This window comes from Tiliqua scincoides, chromosome 1, assembly GCF_035046505.1.
Source record: "Tiliqua scincoides isolate rTilSci1 chromosome 1, rTilSci1.hap2, whole genome shotgun sequence".
Taxonomy (NCBI): Eukaryota; Metazoa; Chordata; class Lepidosauria; order Squamata; family Scincidae; genus Tiliqua; species Tiliqua scincoides.
This window is the reverse complement of record NC_089821.1, coordinates 292,748,376-292,760,517: the sequence shown is the minus strand read 5'-3', so window position 1 is coordinate 292,760,517 and position 12,142 is coordinate 292,748,376. Positions and strand designations below refer to the sequence as shown.

Here is a 12,142-nt window from a genome sequence, read left to right as displayed (position 1 = left end):
TTTTGAGTACTTTTTGTTAGCAATAAGCATTTTTAGAGTTTTTCAAAGCACTTAAAGTGCATTATAATTATAATCCTACCAATGATCCTTTAAGGTACATGCATATTATTTTCCCCATAATGCAGATGAAGAACTGAGGTGGAGAATGACTTGCAAAAGGCACCTGATAAGTGAGTTCATTATAAGGACTTTCTACTGTGAACCCTTGATTTAACTGACTAATGTGCGGAAGGGATATCTGTTAATGCTGAAAGTCCATTAAATGTGAATGCTTTGAAAAAGTGAAGAAGCGCGTGCACAAAACGCATATAAATTTTAATGGAGCAGAAAACTTCTGTTTCGAAGGCTGTTAAATCAAGTTCTGCTAAATCAAGTGTTTGCTGTACTTCGTAGTATAGCTGACCCACATTATCCATGGGGGTTCAGTTCCCAGAACCCTTGCGGATGCCAAAACATGTGGATAATCAAATCTGCGTGTCTCAGCACCTTTAACCCTCCAGAGGCAACTGGAGCACAGCTTCAGTCACCTCAGGAGGGTCCATGTTGAACCAACCTGCAGATAGTGAAAACCACAGGTTCCAAATCTGTAGTTAAACAGGGCTGACTATACAGTCTCTTATTCGCTACAACAGTGTTCTTCAAACTGTGGGTCGGGACCCACTAGGTGGGTTGTGAGCCAATTTCAGATGGGTCCCCATTCATGTCAATATTTTATTTTTAATATTTTAAACTTGATGCTACCATGGTATGTGACTGCATTTGGGGAAATGTTACGGACCTTAACTTTTAACAAGCTGCTATGTATATTCTTTTAACAATAACAGTAAATGGGATTTACTCCTGGGTAAGTGCAGGTAGGATTGCAACCTAGGATAGTTAAAAAATTTCCTGCTTGTTGATGTCACTTCTGGTCATGACATCACTTCCAATGGGTCCTGACAGATTCTCATTCTAAAAAGTGGGTCCCAGTGCTAAATGTGTGAGAACCGCTGCACTAAACTCCATCAACCTTCCAAAGAAAAGGAAGATTTTCACAATATATTGTCTGAACTAGTACTTTATCTTTTGGGTTCTAACCCTTTTGCCAAGTTTAAAGCAATTAGTTCTAACCACGGTTAAGCATTGCAACACCACATACTGTTGTGTGGGTAGAGTAAGATATTGTTCCACTGCAGTCTTCTCTAGTACTTTATGTTAGCAGGACTAGATATTTTGCACATACAAGTGAGTTTGTGGGTCCTGGAGCAAGGGAGTATTACTGTCCTAATGACCCACATACAAAATGATGCACTGTTTAGTCATTGTTGGAATAAGAGGCTGGTTATAACCGTATTATAATTCAAATGGTTAGGAATAGTAGAGATTATTACAAAAACCATAGTTTATATTCCTCGTTATATACTCTGTTCAGCGTACATCTGCCACATTTTTAAACAATCTGCTTCTCTGAAAAAGATTTTATGCACCAATCACTGCTATATCTGTCATCAATCTACTTAAGCAGTGATGATCCCTTCTTTTGTGATTTTGGTATGATTATTTTATTCACTTGACCTTCCAGATAATTGAGGGGCAGTTGATGTGAATGTAAGCTGGTGCAAAATTCAGTGTAGAGAAAGCAGGGAGTGTAGAGATGGAAGAGAGGTAATTTCTTCAGTTAGTAGTGCTCATTGTAACTTTATACTTTTTTAAATTCAGTAATAAAGTAACATTATTGCCAGCTAAATGTAATTCAGCAGCAATTCTGCTACACAACAGAGAAAATAACTAGGAGAAAGAATTCTCTTATCAGTGTTGCTTATTGTTCAGTGATGAACTTTATGAAAACCATTCTGAAAACACTAACAATGGCTCACTTGAACTTGGGAATTGCTGTCCTAGAAAAGATTAATGGTCTACGAGCTTGGTATCTTCTCAGTACAGTGTCTTGTAGCAGATCATTATGAAAAATGTGTAAAACCTGCCATAATTTGAGGCCAATTGGTATTATAGTCCAGAAAAGAACATTTTTCTTGGTATTAATGGCAATTGGAAAATATTGTCCTTTATGTTGCCGCTAGATGCTCTGTATATTTGCATAAGTTACATTTTAATTTCTTTTTCTAAAGGACTAAGTTTGCAATAATATCCAATATACCATTAGCACTTCTGTATATAAAAGTTGCATTTAGTTGCTAATATGCTGCCCACTGGAGAAGCTTTTGTAAATATCATGCACCAAAGTGTTTCATATTTCAAAACCACCTCAGCTCATTAATCTGACTTTTATTTATGGAACATCCTACCTTCTGTTGGTGGTTTGAGTAAATACAGTTTGAGCCAGAATCCAGCCCAAGCATGGAAAGAAATATACATGCACTAAGTGCCAAGCACAGGATTTTACACATATAGTACATGGATAAAGCAACCAAAGTTCCTGAATTGTTATAGATTTATGAATATGTTGAGAAGCGTAAACACTGAATTAAATATTGTGTACCTTTCGATTGTAATTTCCGCGGCTGCTGGTCTTGGACAGTTCTAAAAGTGTTGCATCTTCACCACAGGTAAGCACAAACATGTAGATTTGTTGGAGCATAACACATGGGCTGGTTAAATCCAATGAATCCCTCCCAAAGTGTCGTGATTCTTGAATAACAGTCCCCCATACCCCGTGATAAATCACTATTAGGAAAAAGAAAAACTACTGTCTATCAGAAGCAGTTTGAGATATGTATGAGGAAATGTGAGATTCCCATAGGAGGGGGCACATGCAAGTCATTTGGGCATGCAGCTAAAATAGTTATTTGGATCCTGGTCATCAAGTTGTAATGATTGTACTTTTTTCCAAATGTCCAAGCATACGTATATAAAGCTACAGGTATACATGACTGAAAGAGCCTAAAGGTATTGTCTGCATTTAAATTTCTAGACCAGTGGTCTCCAAAGTGGAGAATACCTTCCCTAGTGCAACCAGCGCTTAGCATTCTGGCACACTGCAACTCTCCATGTCCCCTAATAGGGTCAGCACGACACTCTGGGCAGTCACATCTATGGTGCAGTGTCCCAGTGGGCATTGTGCCCAGATTTCCAAGCAGATGCAACTGCCCAGAGCATCGCATTGTCCCGATGGGTGAACATGGAGAACATGGTTGCAGCACACCACAATGGTAAACTCTGCTCATGGAGCGGATGGCTTCTCCCGACCCCTGTATCTGGCCTGCGGCCCAGGGTTTGGAGGGGGCTGCTCTAGACGAATGACCAGAGTTGTATCCTACATGCTTAGCATCCACAATTCAAAATAACTTCATAATCAGAAGTGTATTAGAAGCATTATTTTCTTTTCAGTGTGTATGTACTTTTCTGCAATTGTAAATGATATTTCACCAGGTATTGACATCTGAACAGAAAATCCCTTTAAAGAGATTGTTCTTTTGAAAGAAATGTATGTTTCTGTTGGGTTTTAACCCCAAAAAACGCTGTAATGAAATCAAACACTTTAAAAAAAAATTATATTATGCTATTTGATTAATAAAATCAAAATTGTTCCATGCATTAAAATTTTAAATGGGAACAAGAATGGTTTTCAGGTGGCTTTGAATCTCCAAGCCCAAAAGACATTGAACATTCTTTAAATTTCATTCAGTAATATTAAATCCTAATATTAAGTTCCTAATATTAAATCTGGGCTATCATTAGTCAGTCTACAAAGTGTACAGTGTGGGGGATATCTTAGCTGGGACCATGTTGGTTGACTGGTTTTTTGCTTTTGAAGAAGCATCACTTTTAAGTACAGTGTTGGTTCTGTTTGACAGAGCTTAATTTTGCTTGGTCTGAGCAATGAAATATGATGCTCCAGATATCTGGATATTCTCTCATTCCCTGTGTCCTCTTTATGTTTTGTAGGGCACCTTCAGTGTCATGAATGCATCACTCCTTGATGCTATAAGCATTTTATTTTTTTGCTGCATCAGGTGAGGACAATAGCCTAGCCCTTAGAGCAAACAAAAGCCTCTGAGTAAAATTGCCTTGGTATTCGTATTGTTATAGGACACCTGAACATTTAAAGGCAGCGATGTGATCCCCAGGTTCACATCGCTAAGTGGGAGCTGCAGGAACTGGAATGTACTCACCAGTCCCTGCAGCAGACTGTCGGGGGTGTGGGGAGCCCTGCACGAGCATCTGCAGGGCTCCCTGACGTTCCAAAAGTGAAAGCGGAGCAATCGTGCTCCACTTCCAGTTTTGCAGAAGTGAAGCGCGATAGCTCCGCTTTCACTTTTGGAACGTCAGGGAGCCCTGCAGGGGTTGCATCGCTGCTTCCCCTTGCCCCCGCCCCTTAAGGGGGCAAAGACTAGGGCTGTCATGCTAGGGGCATCATGATGCCTCAGTTTGAATAGCTCTGACCTAGGGTTTTTTTTACTAGCCCCTTTCTCCATTCTTGTCTCTTTCCTCCTTCCCTGTACATTGTGTGTTGTGTGTTTCCTTGCCAGCAGGATTATGTCCTATGTTGTCTTTTATTCTTGTACAGTGCCTAGCACTTTTGAAATAACAGGTGGGGCCTTAGAATCCACAGGGAATCCATTCTTGGACCCCTCTCAGATACAAAAAATCACAGATAATCTGTGATTTTCAGCCCCATAAGCCTTCTGAAGGAGACCAGATCTGCACTCCTGTCCCCTCCAGAGGGCTTTCTGAAGCCTGGAGAAGCAGTGCATTTCCACCCACTGCATCTGTCCCTGGAGGGCTTCTCCAGGCTTCAAAATGCCTTATATGGCATTAAAATGTAACTTCCAGTTTTTCAAGGGAAACCGGAAGTCACTTTTTTCAACCGAAGCAGCCATTCTGAAGCCCACACAGGTGGGTGCACGCTACCTCTGTGGGCTTCAGAAAGCTCACCAGAGGTGACTGAAGCACAGCTCTGGTTGCCTCCAGAGGTTTCAGGTGGGGCCAAGTCTGGCTCCATGTGGGTCCAGGGGACCTGCGTTGGGCCAAATTCATGGCTATGGAGGCCCCACCTGTATTTAACAAATGACAGGGGGTGGTAATGCTGTAGAAATGGGATTCTGAGCACAGATCTGCTATATCACATGTGCAGAATCAAGTTCATGCAGAATGACAAATCCAATCCACTCACCTTATGTGAAACTGTATGTATTACCCTTCACGGATCTCCCATGCAGAAAGCTATGAATGAGTTTATGCGCTATTTGAGTGACTTTGTGTGATTTTTATATCGCTCTTCAACAGTTTCCAGTCTGGTTTACAAAGCATGATGAACAATAAATGCATATGAAATCAAGTACTATGTGTCCACATAACACTGCTGCCACAATGGTTCTCTTGGTCAGGGTGATGTTTGAGAACTTCAGGTGCTAACTGTTGGGTCCATTGCAGCTTTGACCAACTATCTTTTCTAATGACCCTAACAGCCTTCTCGGTTGCTTTTGGACGGAACAGCAAAAGTGAACCTGCAAAGGAGCATACATGCTAACAGTGGAAAGTTGCATTCCCTTTGAGAGCAGGAATGAGTCCAAAACCAAGCAGAGAGACTACAGTGTGATTGTGAGACTTCCTGTAGCTGATCACCCAAACCAAACTATATGGCATTGTTGAAAAGGGAGTTAAAGGGTAGCCTGGGTCTCGGGAGAAACACCCTCAAAAAATTGAATGAAGTTTGCTCAGGAAAAGTAGCCGTCGTGATCTCCCACATTGTGCATAGCCTGTGTTTATGAACGGATTGTAGGGCTTTCTACTCCATTACGCTATTATCCTTGAAATTGAACAGCATTTATAACAAATATGAAATATGTATTTTTAACACTAAAATGTAATTTTCCAACATATAATATCCCAAATAAAGTGCCAAGAAGCTATTAGCAGCAAATTGAATTTTGTGGTATGTAATTTAGTATAAATAGTGACAAGTCTCTCTCCCGCCCCCTCCCCTCCAAACAAGTCCATTAGTCATTCGGTTTAGCAGCACAGAGGCAGCAGTCGGCAAGCGCGTGCATTTTTATGTCTGCTTCAATTGCACACTTCATTTATTTGGACATGGCATAGGCGGCTTTCTCTGTCACGCAGCATCACTACACGATTAGCAAGTTTCGCCCTAGGGCAGCTGGGACGCTTTGCTGGGGCAGATGTTCTTTTCAGCTTATTCACTGGCCGCCCTTGGTTGTTTACTGTTGTCATGACTACCTCTATTTCCATAGCAGCCATGTAGCCTCCTCTCAGAGACAAGTGAATATAGTTATAAAAGGATCATCTTTTGCTCTGTGTCCTTTACTTGCCATCTGTCAACTGACTGCCTGTGATGGATTCAGAAACCGATTAAGGATAACGCAAATGAGTGCTGATCCTGGTATGAAAAGTAACAATGGGCGTGGAGCAAACAGCTTTGATGCCTTCACCGGGTCTATTTTTTTAATATGTATTTTTTGAGCTCCCTGTGCAAGCACAATTTAAATTCTGTTGATGCAGGGAAAAAATGTTCAAATGCTGTATTTTACGTACGACCTGAGTACAGTTCTTTGGACTGTCCAGTCTAGTTTTGTTTTACATTTGTGCTTTGTGACCTAACGGCTGCACATATCCTTGGGAATAAAGCTTAAGGGCATGGTCCACTCCCCCTACAGAACTAGCACACCCACACTGGACAGATTACAGTAGAGCTCAAGTAACTTGCATCCAGGCAAGAGACAGGGTTAGGTGGAGATGAGAGAGGTGAAGACGGAGACCGTGCAATTCTAATGCTGGCTTGCCTACTGCTTAAGCACAGGGGATGGAGGACACAGGGCTGTTGAATCCTATAATCCTGCCATGTGTGGCTATTAAATCCATGTGGTGATGGATCGTATCCTAAGCGTTCTCAAAAATTCTCAGTTGCTCATCTTCAGAGGAATGAAACAGCACCCTATTCATACAAGGATGTAATAAATAGTACAGGTTGTACCTCGTTATCCACTTGGGTTCTGTTGCAGAACCCTAATGGATTTTTAAAAAATCAGTGGATACCAAATCAGTGGAAAAATAGCTTTAAAGACCCACTTCCAGGTTTCTTGCTCTTTGTTGTCACCCCAGAATGCATTGGTATAGACACTGTACAGCATTCTGCCACTAGATGGGGTGAATAATGGAATCTAATGGAATGGTATAATTATTTAACAGCATGAAGATAGGAAATTGGATTTTGGTGCTTTCTTCCTTGTTACATCTGAAGATTAACCTTGGTATCAGTGATAGGTCAAATCAATGGATACTGGCGTCCCACCTGTATTGTGGGACCTTAAAAACTGAAGATTAGGCCTTGAAGCTGACATGGGACTCTTTGCTATGACAGAATAACATGTCTATCCCAAAAATTGGGAGTGATGACAAACTGAGTGCAGAATACTTAATGGTAGAACGGGGACCATATGCAAGCATTTCTAAATACTAGAAGTTTCTTTTCCCACTAACCTGTTTTTTGATAATTTGACATTTTCATAATCTTATCACTGTTGTTCAGTTCATCACTGAGATTCAATTCATTCTGTAAACTGGGGGGACAGAAATTGGCCCGCATGTAAATTAATGTGTTTATTGGTTGATTTTTCCAGATCCTGACATTGATGCTGCCACTGCCATGATGCTTTTGAATACTCCCCCTGAGATACAAGCAGGTTGTGAGTAGATATTTCTATAGCCTATAGCACCATAGATATGTAAGCCTAATCTTCTTTCATAAGCACACAGCTTCCTAGGTTTTTTTTAAATCAAAGCATGGTCCTGATGGAGAAATATGATTTCTCAGCAGACCATTACTAATTTTTTTCTACCAAGAATAAATTTGGTGTTTGCTCTTCATACAATTTTATGCTTTAATGAGTAGCAGTTGTATATATCTAATATACATGTGATGAAATGTGTTAGATATGTACAATTATTATTCATAAAGTTGTAGTATAACTGACATTTTTCTTCTGTAGGACAGAGTAAGATAATACCCAAGGCCACCATCAGAAATTATGATTTACTTTTTGTTTCAGTTTTGGGGGTTTTGGGAGAAGAGGTTTATTAGATTCATTTAAGAACCAGAAACTTGGGGAGGAAGAATTTAACTTATATTCAGCTCTTTAACATTCAGTTTAACTCACATGTTTAAGTCAATTCTAGAGGGGGGTGGGGAATCAAAAAGTTTGATTTGTCTAGAGCAAATCCAAGCAGATTTTTTTTCTTTTCATAATGAGAGAAGCAACCTTCCTAGACCACTTACTCCCTCTTCTTTTGGAAAATACCTTCCTGTACTAGACAGCTCTTCATCACACTATAAATATAAGCTCTTTCACACATCGAAAAGTTTAAGAATGAGGGCCTACAATGTATTTTCTTCTACATATGATCAGTCTCAACTGTCCCTGGGCACACAGGGACGAACAGAATGTGTGAAGCAGGCAGTCGTGAATATGGTGGCTGGAAAAAGTGCCAGTGTGTGTTGTTTGCTGAACTGCCTGGTTCACACATTGCATTTGTTCCCATGTTCTGAAAGAAGGCTGTGAAGCTGTTTGGATTTTAGAATAAATACGCTGTGCAAACCAGCTTTTAAATACCCTTCATCTTATTCTTTTGAGATTGTGAGCCCATGTGGGACAGGAAATTATTTCTTTATTCTTAATCATCTTGTTTTATTGTTGTTAATTCACAAAATAAATCAAGAACAATTACTTACCTTTGAGGGTATGAATAATTCCTTTAGGAATCTTGGACCACTGCTCTGACTTCCAAGAGCTGACTTTGTGTTGTGTGAAAGAAGTCTGTGAATTTAATGTATACTTTGTCAATAATTTTAAATCTTTCCCCTTATTCCCCTTTCACAATATTCATTCATCTCATTTATTTTTTCGTATCTGTATATATTCCTTCAATTAACTGAAAGAGTTAAAATATCTTGGGATCCAACATTCTGAATCTGAAATAAGGTATTTCATGTGGTTTCATTTATCCATAAACTCGGCGTGGAGTAGACTGCCTAAGAGCTAACTAGACTTATTAGTTCTAGTAAAAGACACTTGTGCGCGTGCAGGAGGGAACGCCTAATTTCTTCTGGTTCTTTTACACATAAGCCTCCATGGCCACATCCCACACCATTCCAAAAAACTCCTTAGTCCTTGGGAGCAACCTGGAGGGCAAAGGGGAACAATGTAAGAAAGTGAAAATCTTCATTCCTCAAGCAGAACTCTTAATCCAAGACAATCCAAGACATGGGGTTGGATCCTAAGTAGTGTTTACTCAAGTGGGTATAGTTTGCACAAAGGTGGTAGAATTCTCGCTGACTCTCTATCTGCAGCCCCGTCCCCCCAGCTATTTCTAGGAGTCCCCTGAACCTCAGGATTGGCTTGGGTGGGGAATGCAGGACAGAAAACAAGTTGGAACGCCCCGTTATTGGCTATAGTTCTCTGAATCTTTTATCTGCAAAATGAAATAAGCCTCGGTTCATGCACAGGATCACAGCAAGAGGATAGATAAGGAAGAACTTACTCTGCATTCACTCTGTCCATCCCCAAAGATATCCTAAGAGGCATACTTATATAGAATATACACACACAGTCACCATCATGTCCCCCAACACTTCATTGACATTCTAGTGTTTCTGTGATAATCTCCAGATGAAAAGTGAGCTGAACTGATTTTTCTAACACATTAAAATACTGCTCAACACAGATTAGACCATAACTCACTTGACCTCTTTGTGCGTAGTGATTAAAGAGTGTTATAATAGGGCTTCAACCCTCATAGCTGTGTCTGCCATGGAATTTTTGAGCTGTGTTGATGATTACAGAATCAAGGAGAAGCAGTTAAGCTGTCCATAGGAAGACTGTCTTTTACACATCTGTTTTGGGTCAGAGTTCACACCATTTGTCACTTAAAAGTCAGAAATGGACAAAGCACCAAAAATATTCTTTAGGTATACTTTCAATTATGATGCATAGAAACTCGCAGTTGCAAGGCAACAACAAATTACAGAAGGCTTCCTAGAGGGGGTGAGTTCTGCTGGACTGCTGCTTATTATTTGTTATTATATTTTACATAGTGCCATCAGCAGGGGCAGATCCAGTGTTTGTGTTTGGGGGGAGCATGAGCTCTACCTTCACAGCCTGGTTGAACTTTGGCTAAGGTTTGCTGGATGGGTAAACCTGGGCTCCTGGTTGAACTGACGTCCATGGCAGAGATTTACTGGGCAAGTAGACCTGGGCTCCCACCCGGACTTGGAACCCAAATCTATCTGCTGAGTAGACCTGGGCTCCCATTCCGCCTCTTTCAGGCTGGTAGACCTGGGCTCTCAGCTGTGTTTGGTCACTGCCCATCCCAGCATACGCTCTTCCTCACTTGCGCCACAGTTGGGGAGTGTCTTGCACCCATGCTTCCCCCAGATCTGCCCCTGGCCATCAGTGAACATGGTGCTTTGGAGAACAATATGAGTGAGTGAAGAAGGCAGGCTCCTGACCCAAGAAGTCCACAGTGTAATGCTGACACTAGGGAGGATAACAGAGTTGCACAAACTTGGGCTTTTTCAAATAGAGATGAATGAAAACAATGGCTCTCAAACTCTGGAAAGTCAAAGATAGCTGGAGGGATGCTGGTGCAGAGTTCTAGGGTGAGAGAGAACTTTGCATCAGGCAGAACAGGAGGTATTTTCCTCCTAACAGCAATGAATTAGCACTGCATCTTCCAAAATCTCTAGGCTATTCATGGAAACTGCAGACTTGGAGAACATGATCAAGCTTCTTGCCATATCAGCTCTTGCCTCTTTGCTCTGGCTAGTTTTAGGCGTCCAAGCTGGTTTTATTCCTTCATTTCAACTGGCAGCACTAGATTTGTGCCTCAGTCCACAGGTTCTCATATTAACCACAGTGCACACCCTTGCCTGCTGAAGAGGTGGTTTGGATTTTAGTGGCAAGGATGAACTAGGAAGGTAATTTTAGAAGAGGGGACTGGGTTCGAAGAGCTTGAGAAATATTTGACTAAAGCAGTGGTTTTCACATATTTAGCACCCACTTTTTAAAATGAGAATCTGTCAGGACCCACCGGAAGTGATGTCATGACTGGAAGTGACATCAAGCAGGAAAATTTTTAGCAACCTTAGGCTGCAATCTACCCACACTTGCCCAGGAGTAAGTCCCATCTACTGTCTTTGTTAAAAGAATATAAATAGCTTGTTAAAAGTACAGGTCTGTAACATTTCCCAAAAATGCAGTAACATCAAGTCTAATATGTTAAAAATAAAATATTGAAATGAATGGGGACCCACCTGAAATTGGCTCACGACCCACCTACAGTTTGAGAAACCCACAGTTTGAGAAACACTGGACTAAGGGATAATCCAGAGAGACTGGGGGAAAGGGGGAAAATTGTGGTAGAAGAAGAGATGAAGCATCATGTAGGCCTGTAACTAATATCCAAACAGATCATTTTGAGACAGAAATAAATTGTAGAGGGTGAATACCCCGGTTCCCCACCCCCCACACATTTATGCTAGCTGGTCTTATTGTCACAGATGCCACTCCTCCTACATCCCTGATTGACTCTAGGTTGGTAACTGGGATGAGGGGAAAATGATGTTCTTTAGAGGAGATGTCAAAATTGTTCAGGGGTCTCTAGTTGCTCGTTCTTGGCAGAAGTGTTTTGGGAGGAAGTTTCAGAAATTAGGAACAACAAAGGTGAATGGATGGCGTTGTTTGAGAGCATCAAGTTCCAAACAGCTGATGGGGAAGAGTTCATACTTGACAGTGAAACGGAGCTGTAATTAATCACCCATGGTCTTAAGCTTACACTGCTGGACTAATGAAGGCAAGTTACTTGAGTTCATTATGTAGGTGATGAGTCTTCCTTGTCAAAGTGTTGGGCCTGCTTGAAAATATTGATTCACTTGGTATCATGACAGGTTGATATGAATGCTGTGTTCAACTGAATGAAAACTCTGTGTTTTCATGCAAGGTTCTTTGAACTGGTTTCTCAACCCTAGCAATTAAACAACCGCAGATCAAGAAAGGTATTGTATAACCTGTCTCCTGATTTGGATAGGTTCTGGTCAGGATGTCCATGCTTGGTACTACCTCCTTGTATGTTGAAAGAGTTGCCTCTATTATCGGAGACATTTCTCATAATACAAGATCTTATCTGTTCT

General features: G+C 40.9%; 1 protein-coding gene across 3 annotated transcripts in view; it reads left to right on the top strand.

Moving 5' to 3' along the window:
* FOXN3 (forkhead box N3) overlaps window positions 1–12,142 on the top strand; it is a 188,803-nt gene that overhangs the window by 145,563 nt on the left and 31,098 nt on the right. The window contains exon 5 of one of the 3 annotated variants that reach the window (XM_066628291.1): window positions 7,578–7,640. The exons of 1 other annotated variant lie outside the window; for it this stretch is intronic. In XM_066628291.1, the coding sequence (XP_066484388.1) occupies window positions 7,578–7,640 (63 nt within the window). Of the gene's footprint in view, window positions 1–7,577; window positions 7,644–12,142 lie in introns of all 3 variants that reach the window. One more of the 3 variants, XM_066628284.1, reaches the window with a different exon arrangement.